Source organism: Neoarius graeffei, chromosome 25 (assembly GCF_027579695.1).
Source record: "Neoarius graeffei isolate fNeoGra1 chromosome 25, fNeoGra1.pri, whole genome shotgun sequence".
In the NCBI taxonomy this organism is placed as follows: Eukaryota; Metazoa; Chordata; class Actinopteri; order Siluriformes; family Ariidae; genus Neoarius; species Neoarius graeffei.
The window spans coordinates 52563331-52578818 of NC_083593.1; the positions used below are offsets into that span (position 1 = coordinate 52563331).

Genomic DNA, 15488 nt, shown 5'->3' on the forward strand with positions numbered 1-15488 from the left:
GAGGGTAGCTGGGAAAGCTGGCAAGTAACTGATTTGGGGAACAAATCTTTCTTTCATTCCTCTTCAGGAACGTGCTTTCTCCAACTAACCTCTGTGGTTCTGGATCCTTCTGGGTCCGAATACACCTGGGATTATTCTGATACGAAATTTGAACTGTATTATATACAGCCATACATTCACTGTCCACTTTATTAGGAATACCTGCACACGTGCATTGTGGTGTTAAATGCTAGCTATATCCGGGTTGTACAGTACTATCCAGTACAAATGTACAGCACGGAACTTTTATGGCTGTTTAAAATTCTCCTCAAATCTTTTTTTTTTTTAATCTTCCTTGCTGTTCTACTCCGACATGGCTGGATTTGTACGCGGATCTGATCTAACGTGCCGCGTCTGACTCCGCTAATCCAGTCCAAACACACAGTGACTCAGCAGACAATAACATCCACTTGACGCAATCTTAGCTTATCTTTCAGATGCTGCAAATTCCATCTCTGCATTTCTGCTGTTCAGACACTGTGATGAAATGAGAACATTTGGCTTTTGTTTGATCGTGTGCGAAAGGCGGGCACGGTTAAGGTTTACACGTTATTACAAGAGACAAAATACATCGAGATGCTTGCTTAGCACATTCGCTACCTCATCAGTGTCACCTACACTATCATGCAGTATTTCCTTTACATTAATCGATGAGGTGTGTGTGTGTGTGTGTGTGTGTGTGTGTGTGGTAGGAGGTTAATACATTGTAGAGAAGTGACCTGTATGCAGGGGTTAAATTGGGCCGGGGCTGTCCGGGGCTGAGCCCCGGCACATAAGCTCGGAGCGGATGGCATATGATCACGCACACATCAAAAGCAACAAACCCTTTTCACGATTTTCAGTTCTGAATAATTAAATATCGTTTTATTAATCAATAAACCCATGACTTTTATGAGATAGATCATAGTTTTCCTGATAACAAGACGACCTGTCAAAGCTATTTAGAACAGAACTTGCGATCAGAGATTCTGGTTTCTGGAACACTGAGTGGGTTGCCAATTCCGCTTTTTATAAGCAACTTTGGTGTTTCTTTTTTTGTGAGCTCGCTTTAAAAAAAAAATCAGAAGTCGTGGTTTGCGGGTTTTTGGGCTTGTGTTTCAGCGTTGTGACTTGTTTATAATTTTCTCCGTACACCGTCTCCCCTTTTACCTGCATATGATCCTAATCCATCAGAGGTGCTTGAACGAACTGTCTGTGCATTTGGCGAGTTCAATTTCCATAGTCCCCAGTTATCGACAGAAATTAGCCAGGGGGAAGGGGGAGATGTCAGTTAAAGTTAGCTACTGAGATTGACCAAAAGTTGAGCCTAACGTTGCCTCGAGTTAGCTACCTTTGGCAACATAAACAAAACACTCGTCTTGTGCTCTAGCCTTAATTAACTGTCGATACAGTCAATTTCACTTTTATACAAGAAGGTTAATAAATTGTTTTGTTGTCTTGGATTTTTAGAGGTCAGCAGCTAAAGGTTAAAAATGAGGAAAGCAAAGAGGAGGAAGCTTACAGATTTCTTCAAAAGGTGGGCAGCAAACAACATATCTGTTAAAATGTTAATTTAAGGTACTGTACTGGTAGCCTGGTTAGCACCAGACCATATCACATATGGTCTGGGGACCCTCCTATTCTAAATCCCGTACGGGAGTGTGGTTTACCTAAACCATAGCCAATTAATGCATTTTCATTCACAAGTTCTCTGAAATGTTTTACTTAGCCACTGTATTGTTAATATTATTAGTGTTTTATTATTTATTGTTAATATTTAATTTAATGTTAATTTATTATTATTTATTGTTAATATTATTAGTGTATTATTAGTGTAATTATTATTGTTATTATTATGTATTCAATTATTTATTTGGCATGTGGTGCTTTTTGTATTGTCTAGAACATACATAAGATGAGCATATTATAGCAGCAAAATAGAAGCACAATCATTTGAATGCATAAAACTTTTGCTGCATTCAAATGATTGTGCTTCTATTTTGCTGCTGTAATATGCTCATCTTATGCATGTTCTAGACAATACAAAAAGCACCACATGCCAAATAAATAATTGAATACATAATAATAACAATAATAATAATAATAATAAATGCTTCCAATGTTATAGTGTTGTTTGTATTTGGTTGCATTCACTGCATGAATATATTTGATTGACAATTTGACTGACAGTGTTTTGGCATATTTAACATTTATCCTCCAAAATAAATCAACTGTTTTGGTTTAAGATTGTGCAAGCCTTCAAATTTTCTCACTGAACATTTCTCCTTCACATTTTTCACCTGTAGGCATGTGACAAGATTTAACATGGTATTGTTCAACCTACCTCTGTAAAGTCAGCTAACAACTTATTAAAATGCACCAGAATTCAGCAAATAACATGTATGATAATAAAAAACTTCTGGGGGAGGACCCCCAGACCCCCCACTAATCATTTCCTTCAAACCAATGTACAACAACCTGTACAATCTGTTACATTGGCCAACCAATCTACATTCAAACTGCCATAATGTGTAGGGGGTCACTACAAGACACACATAGGCCTACAACACACAGATAAGGTGTATATCTCTGTGCAATATGATATGGTTATCAAATTAGAGGGTTATTTTCCAAAAAGTATATTGGGGCAGGGCGGCAGGGGCAGATACGAGGCAGAGCCCCCCCACATAACCAATCCCAATTTAACCCCTGCCTGTATGATTCCTTTATCTGATTAAATGGCCAAAGTGCAGAGCAACTCTGTGTAAAAATAATATTACAGATAGAAATCTGGATAAAAAGAGAGGCCTAATATCTTGGCTCAGGTCTACAGACACAAGTTATAAGGAAATAAATAAAATATAAACGATAAAACTGTTGATAGTGATTTAAACACATGGCGTTGTTCTGATATCGACCACTAGACGGCGCTAAAGATTACAATCTGTAAAAATATTGTATATCAAATAATGTTATATTTCATGGTAGAATTTGTTGTCCGTGTGTGTGTGTGTGTGTGTGTGTGTGTGTGTGTGTGTGTATTGCTTGTATTTTGTCTTTAATATATATTAAAGACAAAATACAAACAATAAAACATCAGTATTACTAAGTAACAAACAAAACAAACAAACAAACAAATAAATAAAGTGACAATATCTATCAATTTCAGGTCTGTCAAATAAGTGACAGCAGACAGCTTTGTTTGCTTGTTTGTTTATATAGATTTTAGAAATTGAACATGAAACCCTGGTTTGCATTTTCCGTTCTTAGAAAGAGAGGCCTAATATCTTGGCTCAGGTCTACAGACACAAATGATAAGGAAATAAATAAAATATAAACGATAAAACTGTTGACAGTGATTTAAACACATGATGTTCTGATATAGTTTTATTTTGAATTTGCCGATACATCTCATCTCATCCCATTATCTGTAGCCGCTTTATCCTGTTCTACAGGGTCGCAGGCGAGCTGGAGCCTATCCCAGCTGACTACGGGCGAAAGGCGGGGTACACCCTGGACAAGTCGCCAGGTCATCACAGGGCTGACACATAGACACAGACAACCATTCACACTCACATTCACACCTACGGTCAATTTAGAGTCACCAGTTAACCTAACCTGCATGTCTTTGGACTGTGGGGGAAACCGGAGCACCCGGGGAGAACATGCAAACTCCGCACAGAAAGGCCCTCGCCGGCCACGGGGCTTGAACCCAGAACCTTCTTGCTATGAGGCGACAGCGCTAACCACTACACCACCATATGATGGTCAGAATGGTTAGAAATCCAAAGATGGTGGCGCTGATATAATAATCAGGTTCATAGTGGATCTGGAGCTTTTAATAACACCTGCTTTTAATAACGTGTGAAACGTGTAATTAGCATCCGAGAGCCGTTAGTTAATACAACCCCGATTCCAAAAAAGTTGGGACAAAGTACAAATTGTAAATAAAAACGGAATGCAATGATGTGGAAGTTTCAAAATTCCATATTTTATTCAGAATAGAACATAGATGACATATCAAATGTTTAAACTGAGAAAATGTATCATTTAAAGAGAAAAATTAGGTGATTTTAAATTTCATGACAACACCACATCTCAAAAAAGTTGGGACAAGGCCATGTTTACCACTGTGAGACATCCCCTTTTCTCTTTACAACAGTCTGTAAACGTCTGGGGACTGAGGAGACAAGTTGCTCAAGTTTAGGGAGAGGAATGTTAACCCATTCTTGTCTAATGTAGGATTCTAGTTGCTCAACTGTCTTAGGTCTTTTTTGTCGTATCTTCCGTTTTATGATGCGCCAAATGTTTTCTATGGGTGAAAGATCTGGACTGCAGGCTGGCCAGTTCAGTACCCGGACCCTTCTTCTACGCAGCCATGATGCTGTAATTGATGCAGTATGTGGTTTGGCATTGTCATGTTGGAAAATGCAAGGTCTTCCCTGAAAGAGACGTCGTCTGGATGGGAGCATATGTTGCTCTAGAACCTGGATATGCCTTTCAGCATTGATGGTGTCTTTCCAGATGTGTAAGCTGCCCATGCCACACGCACTAATGCAACCCCATACCATCAGAGATGCAGGCTTCTGAACTGAGCGCTGAGAACAACTCGGGTCGTCCTTCTCCTCTTTAGTCCGAATGACACGGCGTCCCTGATTTCCATAAAGAACTTCAAATTTTGATTCATCTGACCACAGAACAGTTTTCCACTTTGCCACAGTCCATTTTAAATGAGCCTTGGCCCAGAGAAGACGTCTGCGCTTCTGGATCATGTTTAGATTCGGCTTCTTCTTTGAACTATAGAGTTTTAACTGGCAACGGCGGACGGCACGGTGAATTGTGTTCACAGATAATGTTCTCTGGAAATATTCCTGAGCCCATTTTGTGATTTCCAATACAGAAGCATGCCTGTATGTGATGCAGTGCCGTCTAAGGGCCCGAAGATCACGGGCACCCGGTATGGTTTTCCAGCCTTAATCCTTATGCACAGAGATTCTTCCAGATTCTCTGAATCTTTTGATGATATTATGCACTGTAGATGATGATATGTTCAAACTCTTTGCAATTTTACACTGTCGAACTCCTTTCTGATATTACTCCACTATTTGTCGGCGCAGAATTAGGGGGATTGGTGATCCTCTTCCCATCTTTACTTCTGAGAGCCACTGCCACTCCAAGATGCTCTTTTTATACCCAGTCATGTTAATGACCTATTGCCAATTGACCTAATGAGTTGCAATTTGGTCCTCCAGCTGTTCCTTTTTTGTACCTTTAACTTTTCCAGCCTCTTATTGCCCCTGTCCCAACTTTTTTGAGATGTGTTGCTGTCATGAAATTTCAAATGAGCCAATATTTGGCATGAAATTTCAAAATGTCTCACTTTCGACATTTGATATGTTGTCTATGTTCTATTGTGAATACAATATCAGTTTTTGAGATTTGTAAATTATTGCATTCTGTTTTTATTTACAATTTGTACTTTGTCCCAACTTTTTTGGAATCGGGGTTGTAGTTATGTTATGGTACAACAAAGTAACGTTAATTCCTGTTCTCCCAGCAACTATAAACAGTCATTCCCTCATCGGCTTTTCTTTTTTCTCTCTCTTGAAGCTAATAAGATGAAAAAAATGCAGTCAGGAGACTTAAAGTTACAGCTTTACATAAAATTAAGACTATTACAAAGCGCTGACTCCTTCCATACATGTTAAATAACCATTTCCAGAAAAACTCACAAATTGTGGTATGATTTCTTAGGAAAATAATCAGCTTTTGCCACCTGACCTCGTTGATGATTTTCCTATAACAGCACAACCCCAAGGCAGTAAGAATAATACCGGTAAGAATAATAATAGTTAAATCCATTCATCCTTGAGGTGCCAATACTTTTAAACATCATAAATTGTTTCATATCATTCAGTTTTAACACGACTATTTTTCTTTTATTTTTAGACTTTATAATCATTTCTCTGCAATAATAATACCATGAAGTGTTTATGATGCAGCTACGGAGGCTACTGTCCACAGCTGAAATTTCACCTGGGCAAGCCGTACAGTCAGCTCATACGAAACTCCTGACCTCGCTGGAGATTTCACACGTTCTGAGACTGGTGCTGAGTTCAGGACCATCACCTTCCACAGAAGAGGACATGGGGACGAGGGAGGAGATCTGGAGGAGAGGGACAGGACACAGGAAGACGCTGCAGAGAATGATCCCAGGCTACACAGGTGATAACTCTTACCTGTGTCCATATTACTGGGGGAAGAGTTTCATATGTTATAACAGTTATATCAACAAAGCCATCCAAATAATAACAATATCACATGTCATTATAGAGGTTATTGCATGACTACAGTTATTCTGCATTCTGTGTATTCTGAAAGCCTTCTAAATGATAATCATATTTTACCAGTTTCTAAATAAACCTTCTTGATGAGAAACATTCACAGGTTATAACAGTGTCAAAAATTTTAGCATGTCATTACAGGCTATAACATGTTACAACAGTCAGATTTGCCAAATAATGACATCTCATCTCATCCCATTATCTCTAGCCGCTTTATCCTTCTACAGGGTCGCAGGCAAGCTGGAGCCTATCCCAGCTGACTACGGGCGAAAGGCGGGGTACACCCTGGACAAGTCGCCAGGTCATCACAGGGCTGACACATAGACACAGACAACCATTCACACTCACATTCACACCTACGGTCAATTTAGAGTCACCAGTTAACCTAACCTGCATGTCTTTGGACTGTGGGGGAAACCGGAGCACCCGGAGGAAACCCACGCGGACACGGGGAGAACATACAAACTCCGCACAGAAAGGCCCTCGCCGGCCACGGGGTGCAAACCTGGACCTTCTTGCTGTGAGGCAACAGCGCTAACCACTACACCACCGTGCCGCCCACCAAATAATGTTTCTAGGTTAATATAATTATAAGTTATAAAAGATTCTATAGGTTCTTAGAGTTAATGCTCTGACATTTTATAACATGTCATTACAGGCTATAACATTATAACAGTCAGATTTGCCAAATAATGTTTCTTGGTTAATATCATTATCATAAGTTACAAAAGATTCTACAGGTTCTAAGAGTTAATGCGCTGATATTTTATAACATGTCATTACAGGCTATAACATGTTATAACAGACTTCCCAAATAATGTTTCTTGGTTAATATCATTATCATAAGTTATAAAAGATTCTATAGGTTGTAAGAGTTAATGTTCTGACATTTTATAACATGTCATTACAGGCTATAACATGTTATAACAGTCAGATTTGCCAAATAATGTTTCTAGGTTAATGTAATTATCATAACCTATAAAAGATTCTACAGGTTCTAAGAGTTAATATTCTGACATTTTATAACATAATAATAATAATAATAATAATAATAATAATAATAATAATAATAATACACTTTTATTTAAAGGCACCTTTCTAGCACCCAAGGACACCGTACAAAAATGAAAGACAAACCATACATTACAATTACAAAAAACAAACAAAAAAACATTAAAACAAGTTACAATTCAAAATTAAAAAATTAGACAGTGCAGTGATTAAATTTGAAAAGCAAGTTTGAACAGGTGTGTTTTGAGTGAGGATTTGAAGTGTGGAAGGGAATTTATATTTCTAAGTTCGGGAGGTAATGAGTTCCAAAGCCGTAACATGTAACATGTCATTACAGGCTATAACATGTTATAACAGACTTCCCAAATAATGTTTCTTGGTTAATATCATTATCACAAGTTATAAAAGATTCTATAGGTTGTAAGAGTTAATGCTCTGACATTTTATAACATGTCATTACAGGCTATAACATGTCATAACAGTCAGATTTGCCAAATAATGTTTCTAGGTTAATATAATTATCATAAGTTATAAAAGATTTTACAGGTTCTAAGAGTTAATATTCTGACATTTTATAACATGTCATTACAGGCTATAGCATGTTACAACAGTCAGACTTCGCAAATAATGTTTTGAGGTTAATGCAATTATTATAAGTTGTAAAAGTTTTACAATATTCTATATTTTCTAAGAGTTAATACTTTGACATGTTATAACATGTCATTACAGGCTATAACATGTTGCAACAGGCCAAGTTTGTAAAATGGTGCTTGAAGGTTATAGAATTTATCATAGGTTATATATAAAACAGTTTTAAAATATATGTTCAAATAATTAATAGTTTAATAATTTATAACATGTAATTACAGGCTATAAAATGTTATAACATTAAGTTCTACAAAAGGGGTTTCTAGGTTAATGCAGTTATCACAGGTTATAATGGTTTTAAAAGATACTATGAGTTCTAAGGCTTAATGGTTCATATTTTATACCATGTTATTATAGGCTATAATATGTTATAACATTCAAAATTTCCTATGTTTTCGGTAAATGTAGTTATCATAGGTTATAAAACATTCTATAGGTTCTAAGCTTTAATACTTTGACATGTTATAACATGTTATTACAGGCTATAACATGTTATGTTATAACAGGACATTTGTAACATGGAGTTTGAAGGTTATAGAATTTATCATAGGTTACATGTCATTATAGGTTATAACATGTTATAAAAGGACATGTTTGTAAATGGTGTTTAAGGTTATAGAATTTATCATAGGTTGTATATAACAGTTGTAAAATATACTATAAATTCAAATAATTAAAGGTTTAGTCATTTATAACATCATTACAGGCTATAACATGTTATAATGTTAAGTTTTACAAATGATGTTTCTAGGTTAATGCAGTTATTGCAGGTTATAGCAGTATTAAAAGATACTATAAGTTCAAAGGCTTAATGGTTTGATATTTTATAACATGTTATTATAGGCTATAACAAGTTATAACAATTGAAATTTCCAGACAATGTTTGTAGGTTCCTGTAGTTATCATAAATTATAAAAGTCTTAAAAGATTCTATAGGTTCTAAGAGTTAATGCTCTGACATGTTATTACATGTTATTATAGGTTATAAAATGTTATAAAAGGACATGTTTGTAAAATGGTGTTTAAGATTATAGAATTTATCATAGGTTATATATAACAAATTTAAAATACAAGTTCAAAGAATTAATGGTTTGGTCATTTATAACATGTTATTATAGGCTATAACATGCTATAACAATCAAAATTTCCAGACAATGTTTGTAGATTCCTGTAGTTATCATAAGTTATAAAAGTTTTAAAAGATTATAGGTTCTACTAGTTAATGCTCTGACATGTTATGTCATTATAGGTTATAACATGTTATAAAAGGACATGTTTGTAAATGGTGTTTAAGGTTATAGAATTTATCATAGGTTGTATATAACAGTTTTAAAATATACTATAAGTTCAAAAACTTAATCGTTTGGTTATTTATAACATGTCATTACAGGCTATAACTTTATAACAAGACGTTTTACAAATGATGCTTCTAGGTTATGGCAGCAATCATGACTTATAACAGTTTTAAGCATACCAGAGACTCTAAGAGTTAGTGGTTTGATATTTTAGAACTTGTTATTATAACAGGGTATAACAGGGTATAACACTTGAAGGTCTTCATATGTGGAAGCTCTGGTATTATTTTCGACTTTGAGCTACATGCAGTAAAGCTCCTCATGTTTTTCATGTCCAGGTTTCATCCCCAGAAGTCAGAATTACTTCTCGAAGAGGTATGCAGAGACGTGTCGAGAAGCAATCAGTGAGTTTGATTCAGATCAGAAGGGGAGAGTTTGGCCAGCTGCAGCTGACACGCTAACTGCAGTGGGCCGAACATTTCCACACATCAAGGTAATGAGAGTTTTAAGTAACCTTCGTCACCATTCACTCGCCCTCCGGCTCTGCTCCAGCACTAACGGTATCGAGTCGCTCGTGTTTAATTATGAATGCAGCTGAGATCCAGTATCAGAGCGAGTCACTGGAGTGTGCAGTCTTTAATCAGGGCACAATGAGGCTTCCACAGCTTCCAATCTCGAGATACACGCTCAGATACAGTTAGATACACACTCGGACACACACTCAGATACACACTCAGATACAGTTAGATACACACTCGGACACACACTCGGACACACACTCAGATACAGTTAGATACACACTCGGACACACACTCGGACACACACTCAGATACAGTTAGATACACACTCGGACAAACACTCGGACACACACTCAGATACAGTTAAATACACACTCGGACACACACTCCGATACACACTCAGATACAGTTAGATACACACTCAGACACACACTCGGACACACACTCAGATACAGTTAGATACACACTCGGACACACACTCGGACACACACTCAGATACAGTTAAATACACACTCGGACACACACTCCGATACACACTCAGATACAGTTAGATACACACTCGGACACACACTCGGACACACACTCAGATACAGTTAGATACACACTCGGACACACACTCGGACACACACTCAGATACAGTTAAATACACACTCGGACACACACTCCGATACACACTCAGATACAGTTAGATACACACTCGGACACACACTCAGATACAGTTAGATACACACTCAGACACACACTCGGACACACTCAGATACAGTTAGATACACACTCAGACACACACTCGGACACACACTCAGACACACACTCAGATACACACTCAGATACAGTTAGATACATACGAGGGACACACACTCAGATATACACTCAGATACAGTTAGATACACACTCGGACACACACTCGGATATACACTCAGATACACACTCAGATACAGTTAGATACACACTCAGACACACACTCGGACACACGCTCGGACACACAGATACAGTTAGATACACACTTGGACACACACTCAGACACACACTCAGATACAGTTAGATACACACTCGGACACACACTCGGATACACACTCAGACACACAGTCAGATACACACTCAGATACAGTTAGATACACACTTGGACACACTTGGACACACACTCGGATACACACTTAGATATACACTCAGATTCATATTCAGATACACACTCAGATATACACTTGGATAGACATTCAGATACACACTCAGATACAGTTAGATACACACTCGGACACACATTCGGACACACACTCAGATACACACTCAGATACAGTTAGAGACATACTAGGGACACACACTCAGGTATACACTCAGATACACACTCAGATACAGTTAGATACATACTCGGACGCACACTCAGGTATACACTCAGATACAGTCAGACACACACTCGGACGCACACTCGGACGCACACTTGGATATACACTCAGACACACACTCAGATACAGTTAGATACATACTAGGGACACACACTCAGATATACACTCAGATACAGTCAGACACACTCGGACACACACTTGGATACACACTCGGATACCTTAGACACACTCGGACGCACACTTGGATACACACTCACATACACACTCAGATACACACTCATACAGTTAGAGACACACTCGGACACACACTTAGATATACACTCAGATTCATATTCAGATACATTTTCAGATATACACTTGGATAGACATTCAGATACACACTCAGATACAGTTAGATACACACTCGGACACACACTCGGATACACACTCGGATACACACTCAGATACAGTTAGATACACACTTGGAGACACTCGGACACACACTTGGATTCATACTCAGATACACACTCAGATAGACACTCGGATACAGTCAGATACACACTCAGATACACACTTGGATTTACATACTCTGATATACACTCAGATACACACTCGGCTAGACACTCAGATAGACCCCCGAATAGACATCATACTCATATACCCAATTTGAAACACACTCGAATACACACTCAGATTCATACTTGGATACGCATTCAGATTCAAACTCAGATACACAATTAGGTACACACTGAGATACTCAGATTCATACTCAGGTACACACTCAGATACACACTCGGACACACACTCAGACACACACTCGGATACACAGCTCTCACTGTGCTAGAGCAGAAGGAAGAACAAACCACACTGAATTAGCAGAAGCTGATGTTTCTTCTTCTTCTTTTTTCACTTCAGCCACAGGCACTGAACACGCCTTTGGTGGCCGTCTCTACAGAACCGATTTCCTATAAATCCCTGGACTGCTGGAAGCCCCTTGGCTCTCCGTATTCAATGGAAGACAGCAACCCACACAAGTACTTCATTTCAGGCAAGACACACAAACCTTTCTCAAGACATAACAACAACACAGTGCACAGTTGCACAGCTCATGATCACGTCCACAGAACCCAGTGACTGTTACATCTCAGAAGGACCTGATTACTGCACAGATACGATCCTGTACACAGACACCATACTGTATCTCACCACACCAAGTCAGAGTCTGCTTTTATTTTATTTCAGTTATCAAAAGCTGAGGGAATATAGTTTAGATTTAAAATTTTTCCATTCTTTATATTATAACTTAATACCTTTTTTAAAAATATGTTCAGTGCTTGATAATGATGCTCTGGTTAATACTGTGAAACATTAATGTACATTTATCTCACAACAAATATACAAGTCATTTTGGAACAAACAAACAAAATAAGTAATTTGGGCTTCACAGTGCATCAGAGAAATCAAGATAAACCCGAGGAATCCTTTTTGTCCTCTAATTTTTCTCCCCAATTCTGAGGAAAAGGCTGTCTGCCCTCTTCCGCATACATGACCTCACAGATGCCCATGATTGGCGAGTATTGTTTTGATTGACAGGGAAGACAGAGAATGCTCCACCTACCCAGAGAGCACAGCCAGTTTTACTCTCTTGACATTGTTTAGATTCGAACCCAAAATTCTCCAACGATAAGGTGAACAATTTTCTGAATATCCTGTTCATAGTGTATTTACGCTTCAAAACGTGAAAAAGTTTCGCTTTTTTGTTCATATTAATTAGCATGAACCTTAATATGAAGTATTAGCATATGAACTGTTTGCTGTTTCTTAGATTTATAACTGATATTTACGGAAAACTATCAGTGTATATGTATAGAGTATCTTCTAAATGGGCACGGTGGTGTAGTGGTTAGCGCTGTCGCCTCACAGCAAGAAGGTCCGGGTTTGAGCCCCGTGGCCGGTGAGGGCCTTTCTGTGCGGAGTTTGCATGTTCTCCCCGTGTCCGCGTGGGTTTCCTCCGGGTGCTCCGATGTCCCCCACAGTCCAAAGACATGCAGGTTAGGTTAACTGGTGACTCTAAATTGAGCGTAGGTGTGAATGTGAATGGCTGTCTGTGTCTATGTGTCAGCCCTGTGATGACCTGGCGACTTGTCCAGGGTGTACCCCGCCTTTCGCCCGTAGTCAGCTGGGATAGGCTCCAGCTTGCCTGTGACCCTGTAGAACAGGATAAAGTGGCTACAGATAATGAGAATGAGAATGATCTTCTAAATGGGACCTACTGAGGTATTGAGTATAAACATTAACCTTTAACACATTAGTGATATTATTACACCTCGGCGTGTTTGCAGGATTTACTGGTTACGTCCCCAAAGCCAGGTTCCTGATGGGTTCCAGCTTTCCCATTGCCACCAACAAGGCACTGATCCAGTTTGGCAAGCAGATGAAAGAGAGTCACACCGCGCTCGGACTGACGAGCGAAAGCGCTGACAATCTGGTCTCAGTGCCCACCATCTACTCCACACACCGAGGCCTGCTGCCCCGAGACACCGGACATGTGCCAGCTACTGGCTGCTTTTTACTCAGAAACATCCAGAGACAAAGCTGTATCATTAATATTATTATTACAAACATCTATCAAACAACCAGTTTTAATGTGAACCTTTAGAGAAAAAAATGCATGAAATTCACATTAATAATAACATCGTGATATGGTTTTAGACACGTCACGTTATATTTCACATTTTTCACACAGAGTGGACTTTCACATCTTTACGCAATTCATTTATTTTTATATTTGATTTTCACACCTGAATAATTTATGCTCAAATGGTAAATTTTACACATTTCATTTATTTTCATGGGATTTTTACACACAGTTAATTTATTTTTACAGATGATTTTGCAAGTCATTTATTTTCTTGTGATTTTTTAAAAACTTTTTTTTAACAAACGATTCCTTTATTTTCACGATTCTTTTTGCATGATTTATTTACGTGATGTTTTTTAAACATGGTTTATTTATATTAGTATATTATTTTTACAAACAATGCATTTATTTTCACGTGATTTTTACATGATTCATTTTTCACTTTTGATTTTTTTAAACGATTAATTAAATCTTGCATCTGATTTTCACAATTATTTCCATGTGATTTTTTTGACAAATTATTATTTGATTTTGGGGCGGCACGGTGGTGTAGTGGTTAGCACTGTCGCCTCACAGCAAGAAGGTCCTGGGTTCGAGCCCCGGGGCCGGCGAGGGCCTTTCTGTGCGGAGTTTGCATGTTCTCCCCGTGTCCGCGTGGGTTTCCTCCGGGTGCTCCGGTTTCCCCCACAGTCCAAAGACATGCAGGTTAGGTTAACTGGTGACTCTAAATTGACCGTAGGTGTGAATGTGAGTGTGAATGGTTGTCTGTGTCTATGTGTCAGCCCTGTGATGACCTGGCGACTTGTCCAGGGTGTACCCCGCCTTTCGCCCATAGTCAGCTGGGATAGGCTCCAGCTTGCCTGCGACCCTGTAGAAGGATAAAGCGGCTAGAGATAATGAGATGAGATGAGATTATTTGATTTTCATGATTTTACAACATCTTTTAAACATGCTTTTTTCATGCATGATTTTTTTTTACAAATTTATTTATTTTCATTTGCAATTTTTACATGATTCCTATAGTTTTTTAAAAAATATATATAGTTTATATAATATAATTTTTTTAATTATATAGGGTTTTTGTTTTTACACACCATTCTTTTATTTGCACATTAATGTTTCACATGTAGTGCATCTGGTTCCATTATTCAGCTGTAAAGGTCACATGTGATGGTTGTGATATTTCTGTACTGATGCTGCTGTAAAGCTGATTTTCACTTCTAGTGAACGGTCAGTTATATTTTATATTCAGATGGTCTGACATGTCGCCATGCCAATAGGATACAGGTTTCAATACGGACAGACGTTTGGGCAGCTCACCAAAAGCATGTTAGATCTGAGCAGCACTCGCAAGAAGATCGACATCGAGGGATGAATCATGGAGCTTTCGATGGACCCCAGCAGCTGTTCTGATCTTCAGCACTCAGGAGAAATATCACAAGAATCAAAAATATCATTGGGATTAAAGGAAACTGCAGCATGGAGAACGTTTATGGAGGTTTTTTTTCTTTTTGGTGCATGCAACTATGCGATATTCACACAGCAATTAGATATCTGATTAGATATGCTGTAATATATGGTAATTTTATTTATTTTACAGTTATGATTTTTTTTTTTTGGTAAGAAAACCCCCACCAAAAAAAAATATATAAGTCACCCCCAAATGACAGATATACTGAGACATAATGCGCTTT

The 15488-nt window shown here is 38.1% G+C and overlaps 1 protein-coding gene across 1 annotated transcript; it reads left to right on the plus strand.

The window, feature by feature from the left end:
- Positions 1-1511: 1511 nt before the first annotated feature.
- On the plus strand, positions 1512-15169 carry cimip2b (ciliary microtubule inner protein 2B). The gene is given in 7 exon segments (XM_060908613.1): positions 1512-1555; positions 6021-6076; positions 6079-6243; positions 9655-9809; positions 12069-12201; positions 13496-13714; positions 15075-15169. Coding segments are annotated over 7 exon segments (867 nt in total).
- Positions 15170-15488: the final 319 nt, after the last annotated feature.